The 14,834-nt window shown below is 35.2% G+C and overlaps 1 protein-coding gene and 1 pseudogene across 3 annotated transcripts; both read right to left on the bottom strand.

The window, feature by feature from the left end:
- Positions 4,158–5,380, bottom strand: LOC104738393 (annotated as a pseudogene).
- LOC104737194 lies at positions 8,447–10,970 on the bottom strand. 3 transcript variants are annotated; one of them, XM_010457305.2, is made up of 5 exons: positions 10,279–10,970; positions 9,690–9,861; positions 9,325–9,560; positions 9,007–9,234; positions 8,447–8,919 (listed from the first exon to the last, which is right to left on the bottom strand). In XM_010457305.2, the coding sequence occupies exons 3-5, from the start codon at positions 9,400–9,402 to the stop codon at positions 8,629–8,631; spliced, it is 597 nt and encodes a 198-aa protein (XP_010455607.1). In that variant the 5' UTR covers positions 9,403–9,560; positions 9,690–9,861; positions 10,279–10,970; the 3' UTR covers positions 8,447–8,628. The 3 variants fall into 3 exon arrangements, with proteins under 3 accessions (XP_010455607.1, XP_010455606.1, XP_010455605.1); XM_010457304.2 differs by having other exon boundaries at positions 9,690–9,823; XM_010457303.2 differs by having other exon boundaries at positions 9,690–10,970.

Genomic DNA, 14,834 nt, shown 5'->3' with positions numbered 1-14,834 from the left:
TCTCCATTCAGAAAGGCGGTTTTCACATCCATTTGGTGAAGCTCCAGATCATAATGAGCCACCAAAGCCAAAACAATTCTAAGAGAATCCTTCTTTGAAACTGGAGAGAAGGTCTCTTTATAGTCAATGCCATCTTTTTGGGTGAAACCTTTGGCAACAAGGCGAGCCTTGTATCTTTCAATGTTACCTTTCGAGTCACGTTTAGTCTTAAAGACCCATTTAGAACCAACGGTTTTGAAACCGTTTGGCAACTCTACTAAGTCCCAAACATTATTATCACCCATAGATTTTATTTCTTCTTTCACGGCAATAGACCATTTTTCAGAATTGTCACTTTCCATGGCTTTTTGGAATATGTTCGGGTCTTCGTCAATGCTTAAGTCACATTCACTTTCAACAGCATAAACCACATAGTCATTTGAAATGGCAGATCTTCGATTCCTTCCAGATCGCCTTAATGGTTCTTGTGGTACACCATTTTCTTCATGAATAGCGACAGGTTCATTAATCGTCCCTTCATCTATTGGGATTGGTACATCATCATGTTGTTCTATTGCCTCATTTGACTATACTGAAACAGTAGGAACAACAACCTTAGGTGTGACAACAAGTGAAGAAACTTCAACCTGAACTTCTTGAATGTCCACCTTTCTTGGTTCACCACTCCCACTAGTTTGACCATTTTCAATGAACCTATCATTTCTCGTTTCAACTATTCTCGTACTATGCTTAGGACAGTAAAATACATACCCCTTTGATTTTTCCGGATAGCCAATAAAGAAGTCACTGACAGTCTTCAAATCAAGTTTCTTTTCATGTGGATTATATGGCTTTAGTTCTGCTGGACATCCCCAAAAACGTAAATGTCTTAAACTAGGTTTCCTTCCTGTCCACAGTTCAAAAGGAGACTTAGGAACTGCCTTACTAGAAACTCGATTTAAGACATACGTTGCAGTTTTTAATGCATATGTCCACAACGAAAGGGGTAAAGAACTATTACTTATCATGCTCCTAACCATTTCCATTAAAGTACGATTCCGCCTCTCAGCTACACCATTCTGCTGAAGAGTACCAGGCATTGTATACTGTGCACAAATGCCCCTACTCTCTAGTAGCATCACAAATGGACCAGGACATTGTCCATTTTGATGAATTTTCTAGTAAACCTCACCACCTCTATTAGACCTCACTAATTTTACTTTTTTATCTAATTGCCTTTCCACCTCATTAATGAATATCTCTAGAGTATTCACGGACTGAGATTTTTCATGCAACAGGTAAGTATAACCATAACGTGAGTAATCGTCAATAAAGATGATAAAGTATTTTTCATCGCTCCAAGATGGAGCATCAAATAGACCACATATATCAGTGTGAATTAACTCAAGAACTTGAATACTTCTTGTGGCTGGTTTCTTTGTAATGTGTTTAGTCTGCTTTCCTTTCATGTAGTCTACACACATATCTAGATCACTAAAATCCAAGTGAGGAAGAATTTCATTCTTTACCAACCTCATAATTCTTTCCATGGAAATGTGACCTAGTCTTTGATGCCACAAGAAAGCTGAACTTTCATTAGATGCACCACTATGCTTAATGCCTTGACTTTCAATATTAAACAAAGATTAAGAAAACTTTATATCAAGATTGAAACGATAAAGTGAATGAAACAAAGTACCACTCTCATTAAGGTAATCATTTCAGTACAATGAGAAAACACCATGTCCAATCCTAAGATCAAAACCTAATTATTCTGACCTACTAACGCAAAAAAGATGTCTAGCACACTCAGGTACATAGAGACGCCCTTCAAGATCTATATGACATCCAGTGTCCAAGATCAACTTATAAGTCCCAATGCCTTCAATTCGTGCCTTCATTTTGTTTCCCATGAACAAGAATTGTTCATGTCTTCTTATGTTTAATATGAGACACATGAGTAGTAGCACCATTATCTAACCACCAAGTATTTTTAGGCATTTCAACAAGGTTCAGTTCAGAGCAAACATAAATATTTGCATACCTTTCTTTTCGAACCAAGCCTTTCTTTTTGGACAGTCTTTCTTGAAGTGTCCCATTTTCTTGCAAAAGAAACACTTCCTTTCTTTTGGATTTGACTTTCGGGGCCTTTCATGAGAGTTTTATCCTTCATAATGAATTGGACTAAGAAATTCTCATGAATTTTCATTCCCAAGGTTGACGACCTTGCTGCCAAGTTAGACATGTGGGTCACATGATCATGAATCGGCTAAGACTAGTCAAACTTTTTAGTAGTAAGCTCATTCATGAGACTTCCTATAATCGACTTGTTAGCCAAATCAGATCGTGAACACTCCTTAATTTTCTCTATGAATTCCCTTGCTTTCTCTGTTTTAAGCCTAGATGGCTTAACACTTTCTGCCATCGTCATTCTCATGAGGTTCAAACTCAGCCTGTTAGGTCGCTCCCAAATTTCATAACGAGATTTTTCAGTTTCGGAGCTATCTCATGTAATGGCTGAAGGTTCATCATATGTTAGTATTACGGAGTCCAAAGACATTATACCCAATTCAAACCGGATCTGATCAGACCATTCACCATAATTCAGCCCATCGAACTTTACGACAGAGTTAGCAGATGCATAAACTTTTGAAGAAGCTGCAAACATGCAAACATGTAAACATGCTTACCTATTAGTGCTTTGACACTTTTACACAGACTATTAAGGCCTAACTTAAATTTAATGCACAAATTTAAATAACTTTTGGGCAATATTTCAACACAAACACTTTTAATGATGCTAAATTTATAATTTTATAATTAATCAAATCACATATTAATCAAATAAATTTGTTACCTTTGGGTATACATATTTTTGACTATATTGAAAATGATTAATTCTTTTCATATTATTAATTATATTCAATGATCCACCTTTTGGGTGATCTCCAAAAATATAGATAACAAAATAATTGATCAATCAAAACTTTTATGTCATTTTTAGCATCTCTTTAATCATGATCAATTAATGAATTTTTTAAATTTCAATATCTACATGTAATATAACAAGGTCACTCTGATAACTAACAAGTTATATACAATATAAACAATAAAAATATTTAATTATTTAATGGGTCTAAATTATTTTATATTGTGTTAATATTACATAACACAAATTTTACCCAGTTATTAAAAAATATTACAGCGGAAGAGAACCCAGATATTATTAAGATATAAGAACTCTAAATGCACACTTAAACATATGATTTCATAATTACCGAACAATAAGAATTACCCAGTTCATTTATTCCGTACTTTAATCACTCGTTTATGAATGCAAAACAAATAACCAGAATATTCACCAAAAAAAAACAAATAACCAGAATAAATGAAAAACTTAAACACTCCATCAAACAAATACAATATGTTTGATTAACGCCTAACAGTGAATTAAACAAATCTATTTGGCTTTGATACCAAATATAAATTCAGATTTACTATATTTATGAAATCTATATATCCCAAAGATCATCTAGATTTTATTTAATTCAACTATGAACACTTTCTTAGAAAAGAAGAAGCACTGACCTTGATCCATTGCTTGACCATGCTTGATGATGGATCCAAGTCTTGGGTAATTGATTTTCTCTTCCCTTACTCATTGCTTTCACTTGATCTTTGATAAAGAAGATCAATAATCACTTTTCTGTTGTGTATTTGGTTTGGTAAAGTTTCTCACGTTATTAGAACACAACCGTTGCTATAACGATTCAACAGCCACACATATATATACATGTATATACAGTCACTTTGAAGAGTTGTACTGGTTCGTGTTAGCACCCCTTAAGAATGCATAGACATAATATATACAAGTATATATATTACTTATATAATATAATTAAGAGAAGGGAAGAAGGTTATCAATACACCTAAATTCTAATATATTAATCAAAATTGATTCATCATGTCTTTAATATTAGAATTCATAATGTTAAATATAAACTTGAACTTAATTATTAAACTGAAAGACATATAGGTCACATAGAATATAAAACACCTATTTATCACTGTTTCAATTGAATAGAAAGGTTCACGTCCTTACATAATGGTGCAAATGTGTTGTCTTAGAGGATGCATGAAAAATTGTACTAGTAATAAACTCAAAACATAGCTACACACTAAGTAGGTGGAGGACGAGGGAGCCGGTGCAACCAACGAGGGAGAACATACTGTGAAAAGAGGAGATGGTTAGGAACACAGTTAAACCATGGTAAAAAGTAACCACATATGTTCTCCATATACTCGCTACATCTGTTAAAACTCAAGACGCAACCATCCATACACTTGCTATCGTCTTCGTTTTCCTTATGAAGACTAAATGCTAATGTCCTCAAGTTAAACAAGACCAAACCTTTCTCGTCCATATACCACAGGTAGATGATCTCAGAGTTTAAAGGATGCATCACCACTGGGAAATAATCGATACCTAACAACTTGATCATAGAAACCAAGCTGTGTACTTCATCAGCCTCCAAACCTGTAATGTGCGGTTTTCATCTTCACGGAACTCGTTGAAATACACAATCGACCCTTCTGAGGGTGTAAAGGTTCTTCTAAAACGCCGCAACACATCATCGTTTCCACTATCGGGGAAAGATATGATATGACACCCATCATCAACAGTACCTCCATAGAAATCATAGGCCATAAAAGAAGAGATGAGACTTGAAAACCAGTGAAGTATCCCATTCAAAGAAATCGACTTCCGGTGGCCAAACCAGCAATGATGAAGAGGACAAGTCACATTTCTATTTTCCCACTTCCCTGTGTCAGATGAGTAGATCGCAAAACCGAGTTTAGTACCACCGTGACTCATCACCAACACTACCTTGTAACTCACAACGATACCACTCCGCATCTTCGTAACCAATCCAGTGTCGCTGAAACAATCATGCAGCCGTAATCTCTCAAGATCTTCCAAAGAGAGGAAAGGAGGGAGAGGGACTCGAAACCACTCTTGAAACAAAGGGTTTCCAACGTAATACATAGGAGTATCATCGGCAGCTTCTAAGTAAACCAAGACCAGTCCATCGGTGCAAGCCAAGACTTGTATCTTATTGATTGCTCTCTCGACAAAGAAACTCATGAGAGATCCCGGAGAACGAGAAAGTCCCCATGTTTTGCATCCATGATGACCCACGATTTCAAGTGTCAGCTTGTGAGGTTGCATCTGAATGATTGACCACGAGACTGAAGAAGATGAGTTGCGAGAGATGAAGTGATCTCGGAAGAAGTCTGAATCAATCAAATCATTCCATTCTTTGCACACTGATCTGAATCTTGCAATGCTTTTCAAAGGAAGTCGCACCAAGATAACAAACGCCACTTCAGGAATATTCATTTCTGCAAACAAACAATATATAACATGCTTTTTGTATGATAAAAATCGAAACACCTTGAGATTTATGGCTTCATACGTATAATAATTAACATAATTAAACGAAAAAATAACCAAAACTACAAATAAATACATGAAAAAGATAATACAATATATGATATATATTTTTTCATGCGGAATAGAGAGATCTATATCCAAGTATATATATATATTGAATGCTCGTTTTAGATAGTGAGAAGAATTTGATAGATCCATATATTGAATGCTCGCTATAATGGTAACAAAAACAAGAAAAATTTGGAGTCTTGCCTGATTTCGTTGGGAAAGAGAGAAGACAAAAAGTACAAAAGAGGCTGTTGTAAACAAAATAGATTATGTTATCGATATTGTGGGGTTGAAAGAAAAGTAGCTTACAATTATATATAGAATCGTAACTTGGAAATCATTAGGTTTAATATTAGGTCTGAGCATAAAAAACATATCCAAATACCCAACTCAAATCGGAACGGGTTACCCTAATGTCCAGCTTTAAGTTTATATGGTAACTGAAACACTATACATCTTGTTTTATCAAACACTATGGTAACTGAAGATAAAATACATTTCACTATGGCTTTTTAATTTTGTCTTTTTTTTTGTTATTCATTTAAAATAAAATATTGTAATAAACTGGAAATTAAATTAATGAAGATATATTTCTATATAAAATATAATATAAATATTTCAAAGAAAGAAAGATATATTTTTAGATATATATGTTTGTTTGACTACAAAGAGATAGTATTAAAAGCTTTTAAAAACTTGTTTGACTATTAAAATTTAACTTTTCATGAGTAAGCTTTCTTTTATTTTTAATAAACAAATTTATTTTTCTCTTAAAGTCAATGACTTTTCATATAATTTTGTCAAAATTAGTGTTAATTCTATAAATGTTATTGATAAAATATCATAATTATTCAATATAAACATTTCTACTTTTATAATCACATCATACATATACTATAATTGTTTAATATCAGTTTTTCAATATAAAAAGAGTAGATCTTTTTTATAATTTTGTTTTGGTAAATTATATTTATATCAAAGGGCTCGAGCATGATAAATTGTATATTTACTAATACAAGAATATAATAAACTGGTACTTGGTTACATCAAAGTACTGTAAAACATTCACAAATTTGATTAAAACTTAAAACACAGAATACAAAAATCAAGAAGGCTTTGGACGGGGAAGAGGGTGCAGCCAATGAGGAAGAACAAACTGTGAAGCAAGGAGATGGTTAGAACAACCTTGAAAGGATGTGACAAAGTAATTAGAAACGCTCTCCACATACTCGCTGCAATTGTTAAAAGTCAAGACGCAACCATCCATACACTTACAAACGTCTTCAGCTTCCTTAATTGTGAAGACTCAACACTTTAGTCATCAAGTTAATAAATGAGGTTTTGATTAATTGAAAGTTATGGTGATGGCAGGAAGATGTACAACTTATGAAGAACATGGGAATGGATGCTTACAGATTCTCCATTTCTTGGTCCCGCATCTTTCCAATTATGTATTTCTAATCTTGTTGTGTTTTGTTTTGTTTTAGAATCTACTTTACATTGAGTAATGTAATATATAAGTACTAAGTATGAAATTTTAAAAAAAACTCAAAGCGTGATAATAATACTATGTATGTATGGTTTACAGATGGCGTGGGACAAATAAACGAAGCTGGAATCGATCACGACAACAAACTCGTAGATGCTTTACTTGCAAAAGGTATTTTCTTTATTTATTTTTGTTGCATAATTTTAAGGGTCTAACTCTTATAATAATCTCAAATTCTATGTCTTCATCTATTCTTATGAACATTGTTTCATATATATTAAACTGTGGTTGGTCGAGCCTTATGTGATTCTGTACCATTGGGACCTTCCTAAGGCACTCCATGATCGATTCCTCGGTTGGCTATATAAATTCAGATTTCTATATTTATGAAATCTATATATCCCAAAGATTCTCTAGATTTAACCATAAACATTTTTTTATAGAAGAAGAAATACTAATTTTGATCCATTGTTTGACTATGCTTGATGATGAATCTAAATCTTCAGTAATTGATTTTCTCTTCCCTTACTCCTTATTGCTTTCACTTGATTTTTGATGAAGAAGATCAATAATATTTTTTTTGTTGTGTATTTCGTTTGGTAGTGTTCTTCACGTTATGAGAACACAATCGTCCACTACAAGAAAACAGCTATTTAGCGACTACACTATTTGTCGCCTTGTAGTCATAATAATAAGAGTTATGACTAATTAGCGATTATGTCATGTAATCATGAATCGAGAGTCGCTAATTGTTGTAGTCGTAAAATTAGTCGCCCTTTTGCGACTACTTTACGACTATATACATGTTGTCATAGAGTAGTCATCATTTAGTCGTAAAATATAGTGACTAATTTGCGACAATATTGTGATTAAGATAACCTGGACAAATCCGTTGGTTAATGTGGTCGGGAAATAGTCGTATAACTTGTGCGACAAATTGACGACTATATACGTATTGTCACAGAGTAGTCATCATGTAGTCATAAACTGTAGTGACTATTTTGCGACTATAGTGTGATTAAGACAACCTGGACAAATCTGTTGGTTAATGTGTTCGGGAAATAGTCGTATAAGTTTTGGCGATGTTATAGCGACTAATGTTTTGAGAAATTGGATAAAGAATACTCTAATTCCTCTTTGTTCCTTTTCACTCTGTCAACCATACCAAAAAATGATAATAATTTGCAAACCAAAAGCTACACATAATATGAAAAACTAAAATACATTGTGTGACAACCCGTCTGTGGCCCCCACTAGCCTCACTGCTAGCTCGCCCCCTGCAGGTCAATTGGTGACAACTTGTCTGTGGGAAGGTTGTTAAAGGGTGAGGGACCAGGGTTCGAAGAATGCCTGATGCACCAATAACCTACTGGTGGATTTGGATATCCACAGTGATGGATTAGGATCGATGCCCTGCAAAACCAGTCTATAGGGGCGAGCTAGCAGTGAGGCTAGTGCGGTCCACGGACGGGTTGTCACACATTGTACTTGAAGAAGTTATTATAGTTTCCAAAAAAAGTACAACATAAACTTAAAGTTGTCATTGAGTTCATCAAAAAAAGAGTTAATTAAGTAAGACATAGAGAAACCTATGGAGTTGAAGTTGGATCTTCTTGTTGAACAGGCTTTGTGGTTGTCTCTTTCGATGAATGGGTTTTCAAGAACTGTTGGAACCGTGGATCACATTCCCGCAGAAACTGCTCCACCAAGTCGAACTGCTCAATCTTGTCATTCTGCCCAGCAATAAGTTTGATTGCTGAGCAATTTCTGCATCATGCCTCAACATATGAGCAGCCTGCTCCTCTATCATGCGTTGAGCTTCCTTCAACCGTTCTTGCATAGCCACAAAGGTAGAAGAGTCTCCTGCTTGCTTCTGCTTGCCATTGACAAGGCAGTCATGGAGGCTTCCAACTCCATAAGGTTTTCCTCTTGAATCCTTCTCATTGGACTGCAAAGTAAGAGAAAACCAGATATTAGAGGATTAAAAATTAAAATCCAAGACTATAATTGTGTATTGTTAAAAATAAAACGTAACCTGAAGAAAGATTTCTGTATATTCTTTTGTTGTGAGCTCCCGGGGCCGTGAATAACCATCTGAGACAACAGAAGGATCTTCCTCGAGCTGAGACAACCTCTCTTGCACATTCTTCTCATATGTTTCTGCTATCTTCTCCGCCTTCCGATCAACATATGTCCCATCAGGCTTTGTATTTGCCTTGATGAAAACCTCACCAATACGTACCTCTCTTCCCAATTCCTCTTCCTGCAATGTTAAGAAACAAACAAGTAAAACTTAAGCATCAGCTAGGTCAAAATTAAAAGTGGCTTTGGTGTAACAACATAATTATCTCACAATTTTGTCTTGAATCTGTCGATACGACTTTGGCCTTGAGAGGTGGACATGAGGACCGAAGCCATTACGGTCAGACATACGGGCATCAGAATATGTTTTGCTTCTTCAGTGTCCCAGTAATCTTTCATTGTCTTCCAGAGAGTATTTCCAACCATGTCTTTGAGCCAATTTTGACAGATGGCCTGGAAATTAGCTTGAACAGTCCCAGTTATCAAAGGATCCCAGGTGTGGGTTTTCTACAAAAAAAAAAAAGAAAGGAGCTAATGTGAGTGAAAAGAAGATAAGTAAATAGGATATAATTGAAGATTAAAGTTATATACGAAGATTAAAGCTATATATGAAGGCTAGAGGACAGAAAACTTTACCGCGAACTCAAGGAAGTATCTCTCCTGTTTCTCCCGAGGCACACATGTCCAGGTGTAGTAAGGAGCTTCGAATTTATTTATAAGAACTTTAGTTATCTTCCGAACAAGTTTTAGATCCTTTGTCACGATCAAACCTCCATACACATGAACCAATAAAACATGTATATAAGTTCTGCAATAATCGGAGACACTCAAAATAACAAAACCAAAGGATATAATACCAAAATAGAGAAGACATAAACATTCATATTGATTACAAGCCAAAGGATATAATACCAAAGGATTAGATACGAAACAGGATATAATACCAAAATAGACAAGTTAAACACTAATATGAAATAAGACGAGACCTAAACACTAATATCAAATGAGACGTAACCCCTAATACCAAACTAATATCATAAGCCAAATGACAAGACCAAAATAGTGTTTCGTATTTTGTTTACCAAAATAGACAGACCTAAACATTCATATTGTTTACAATCCAAAGGATATAATACGAAACAGGATATAATACCGAAATAGACAAGACCTAAACACTAATATCAAATGAGACATAAAACCTAATAACAAACCAATGAAATCATACCATTGGGTGTTTGGTAGGGGAATGTGAGAGAGGATAGTGGTGAACTTATCCCTATTTGGCACCACAAGCAACACATTTACATCCCACAACATGTCCTCCTGGAGTTCCGGCAACACCGGAGGAGATTCATCTTGGAAATTATTGCCTTGAGACGATGGATGCGAAGGATGACTGCGAGTCTGAGAGACTTGAACTGGAGAAGGCGGATGGTCAACCTGAAGAGTTGCAGGATGCGAAGGATTGTAGTGGGCTTCTTCTGAAGGGGTCGGGTGTACTTGAGGTTGCGGTGGGTGAGTGTAGGAGTTCTGAAAAAGTTGTTGACTGTCGTTGCAAAACGGGGACTTCTAGTTCAGGAGTCTGCAGTGTCGGAGAAGCTTGGACCGCCGGTGTGAAGTTGTACTGTCTGGGAAGAGTGTGCGGCAGTTGATTTGGTGTTGACACTCCGACTCTCTGAGAAGCAGTAGGAGCAACCTTCCTCTTTCTTCCTCGATTAGGCATCTTGTGAGTGTGAGAGATGAGAGTCGGGGATAGATGCGAAGGATAGGATTTGGGTTTAATTAGATTTTGGTTTCGGGGATAGATGCAAATGGTAGGATTTGGATCCGATTGAGAGGAAGAAGAGAGTGGAGAGTGATAGATTAGGGTTTTTTGCACTCAAAATCGAGAGGAAGAAGAGAGTGTGAGAGATGAGAGTCGGGGATAGATTAGGGTTAGGATAGGATTTGGGTTTGAATTTAATTATGATTTGGGTTTGGGTTTAATTAGATTTGGGTTTGGGTTTACTTATTTTTAATATGGGCTTAAACCCAATTTTTGAAATTTAAATTACACTGATTCATCATAATTATTTATAAATTACTGAATAAAATTTATATAATTACACAATAATTATGGAATATAATTACACAATAATTATGTAATATAATTATAACATATTAAACATTGAAAAAAAATACAGTTACTGTTTAACACAATAATTTTCTTTTGCCAAATAATAATACATATATTAAACATATTATGCATAGTGTCCTTCGTCTTCTTGTTCTTCATCATCAGAAGACGATAAATTACACTACAATTCATCTTCTGGATCTGCATCTCCAACATCATAATGAAGGTTTATTGGATTAGATTCTTCTACCAAACTGTCGACTATGAGATCTTCAACTGTAGTCATCAGTACATCATCATCATTTTCTGTTTGCAACAAAGTAGGTTCATTGTTTTCATATTCTCCTGAAATGTTTCCCCTCAGATTTACTTTCAGAACACTTAGCCACTCCCGCTTTGGTTTCTTTGTGTATGGATACGGAATACAGCAAACTTGATCTGCTTGAGATGCTGTTTGCAAAATCGCAATTTAGTATGGTTAGTTACATTAACTAAAGATATATCTAAATTATTTTGAGTCATACATACCTAAAATGAATGGCTCATATTTGTTGTATTTTCTCGATGAGTTTACGTCTACAACGCCACTATCACAACTCTTCTGAGTCCCTCTACAAATGAGAGGAACATACCACTACCAATGACAGGATCATACAACTTTATCAGTTAAGTTTCCATAGAAATCTGCACCATCAGATGCATCGGTGTAATTTTCACCTTTAACACATACACCATAGTTACATGTCTTCCGTCCAGCGCCGTGATTCTTCGTATGAAACACATAGCCTCTTGTAAAGTATATTGGCCAAGTTTTAACCTTGTGTAAAGGTCCATGCACAATCTCTTGAACCCAAGTAGGAAATGGATTTGTGGCGTTCTAGTATATAACCTGCATATATATATATATATATATAATAAGGTCAAACATTAATATATACATATAAATATTATAAATGATCATAGAAATACATGCGTTCGAGTATACTTACGTAATCTTTCACCCACACATGATATTTTTAAGCTCTTTTCGTGTACAGTTCTTTTTCGGTTAATTTAGGATATTTGGTAGAAAGAGAATCCTCGAACATACTAAAAAAATAAAATACATATAATATTTATGAGGAAAAATTGTGGATTCTATATATTTGCAATAATTAAAATGTAATTTGGGAGTCTATATTATATACCTCTCAATTCGTTGAAAATAGTCACAATTCTGTAAAATATATGCATGTGCACACTAATAGTCTCTCTCTAAAAGCCATACTTCATGCATTTCCCTACTTGGACGACTGACGTGAGTAAATATAATAGAGACTCCAGGGACATGATGTATTGGGACTTCGCCTTCATTGAAGATAATTAAAAGTAATTTCAATTTAGTATAAATTATAATTTTATTTACCTATATTTGCATTTAATTATACCTTGATTTTGTTTGTATATGATTGGCAAAGTAGTGCTAGGAGAAATAAGCAATCTCGTCATTGATATATGACTCAACACTTGATCCAGCTGCAATTATTTTGTTCTTCGCTTTTCCTTTTAACTTTTTGAAAAATCTTTCAAATGAATACATCCACCTATATTGGACAGGGCCTCCCACTTCTGCTTCATATGGGAGATATATAGGCAGGTGGTCCATCACATCAAAAAATGATGGTGGAAATATCTTTTCTAAGTTGCATAAGATCAAAACAATGTTATGTTTTAGAATTTGAACGCGACTTTTTTGCAAAGTTCTCAAGCATAAGTCCCTGAAAAATGCTCCAATCCCTGCAAAATATATTCGAATTGCAAGCCTTAGGAAATTATATTTAAAAATATATATAGTACCTATTAATTAAATAAGTAAACCATAGTACCTGATAACGCAAGGTGAACGTTCCGGTCTAGTAGTTCTGCAAAGATAAATGGAAGTAGTCGCTCCATAAAAACATGGCAATCATGACTCTCCATTCCTGAAAATTTGTCATTGATCAGATCAACACAACTAGCCAAGTCTGACGAATAACCATCTGGAAATTTCACTGCATGCTTGACACATTCCAATAAACTTGTTTTGGCTTCCTTTGTCAATGTATATGCTGGGAATGGAGCTTTACCCTTTCTACCAATATGTAAGTGTGGTCGAGAACAAAATTGTTCAATGTCCAATCTTGACATGACGTTGTCTTTAGATTTATCCTGCACACTCATAAGAGTATACAAGATGTTGTCCACAAAATTCTTCTCCGTATGCATCACATCAATATTATGTCAGAGATTGAGGTCTTTCCAATAAAGTAGCGACCATAATATGCTTTCCTTGTTCTAATTATGTTCATTTCCATAGTCTGGCATCTTCTTTTCATGACCGTTACAACCGACGTCCCTGGTTTTTGGTGGATTTACAAATTTCAAACGCTCGTAATAAACTTGCTCACCAGTTAAAGACTTTGGTGGATAGTCGTTAGAAGCGTCTCTTCCCTTCAGGAAATATTTTTTGTTCTTCCTTAATTGATGACCATGAGGAAGGAATCTTCAGTGGCAGTCAAACCAACATGTCTTCCTTCCTTTAGGTAGATAAAACGACTTTATACTTTCCATGCAAATGGGACAAGACAATTTACCGTGGGTGGTCCATCCTGATAACATGCTATACGCCGGGAAGTCACTTATCGTCCACATCAGCACTGCTTTTAGATTAAAGTTTTGATTCAAAGACACATCGTATGCATCGACTCCAGTAGACCACAACTCTTTTAACTCCTCAATAAGAGGTTGTAGGAAGATATCGAGACTAGCTCGCAGATGATTTGGCCCAGAATTCAGAATTGTAAGAAACAAGTACTCTGTATTCATGCACATACGAGGGGGTAAATTATATGGAGTCAAGATCACAGGCCACAGCGAATGATTACGAGACATGCCAAATGGATTGAACCCATCAGTACATAATCCACGATAGATGTTATGGGGTTCTTCTGCAAACCGAGGGTTAAGCTCTGGGAAATATCTTCACTCTACTGCATCAGAAGGATGATTCATTTCTCCCTCTTTTGATTGGTGCTCCGCATGCCATCTCATTGCCGATGCATTCTTTTGGCTCTGATACATTCTCTTCAACCTATCAGCAATAGGTAGATACCACATACGACTATATGGTACTCTTGTTCTCCGTCGGTCTTCCTTAGGCTTCCATCTTGGTGAACCACAAAATAGACATGTCTCTTCATTTTCGTCTTCTTTCCTGAAAATCATACAATTGTTAATACAAACATCAATTGTATAATATGGGAGGCCTAGATTACGCATCAATTTCTCTGTCTCGTAATGTGAACCGGTAGACTGGTTTCCTTTTGGTAAATAATCTGTCAAAATTCCGCAAACCGAATCCACTAACTTTTCACTCATATTAAACTCCGCCTTATTTTGCATTACTAGAACAGCTAATGACAATTGCGAGTGACCTTCACGATAACCATCATATAAAGGATTTTTTGCACTTTCTAACAAGTCGTAAAATTTCTTCGAATGGGTTTGTACCGGTTCTTTCACATTCTCATAACTATCATTTTGATGATATTTATCATTAAACCCACATTATAACGAAATGCATCATTCACCATATCCACATATGGATCTTCTACTACATTACCCATTTCTTCATGGCTCCCATCATA

The sequence above is a fragment of the Camelina sativa genome, chromosome 13 (genome assembly GCF_000633955.1).
Source record: "Camelina sativa cultivar DH55 chromosome 13, Cs, whole genome shotgun sequence".
Lineage (NCBI taxonomy): Eukaryota > Viridiplantae > Streptophyta > Magnoliopsida > Brassicales > Brassicaceae > Camelina > Camelina sativa.
This window is presented reverse-complemented; position numbering and strand designations above follow the sequence as displayed.

Excerpts from the sequence above, each read along its gene's own strand:
- LOC104737194 (XM_010457303.2), bottom strand. The coding sequence starts at position 9,402 with ATGTCTGACCGTAATGGCTTCGGTCCTCATGTCCACCTCTCAAGGCCA. Across the intron at positions 9,235-9,324 it reads GACAGATTCAAGACAAAATT|GAAGAGGAATTGGGAAGAGA; the intron begins GTGAGATAATTA and ends TTAACATTGCAG. Across the intron at positions 8,920-9,006 it reads ATACAGAAATCTTTCTTCAG|TCCAATGAGAAGGATTCAAG; the intron begins GTTACGTTTTAT and ends CTTACTTTGCAG.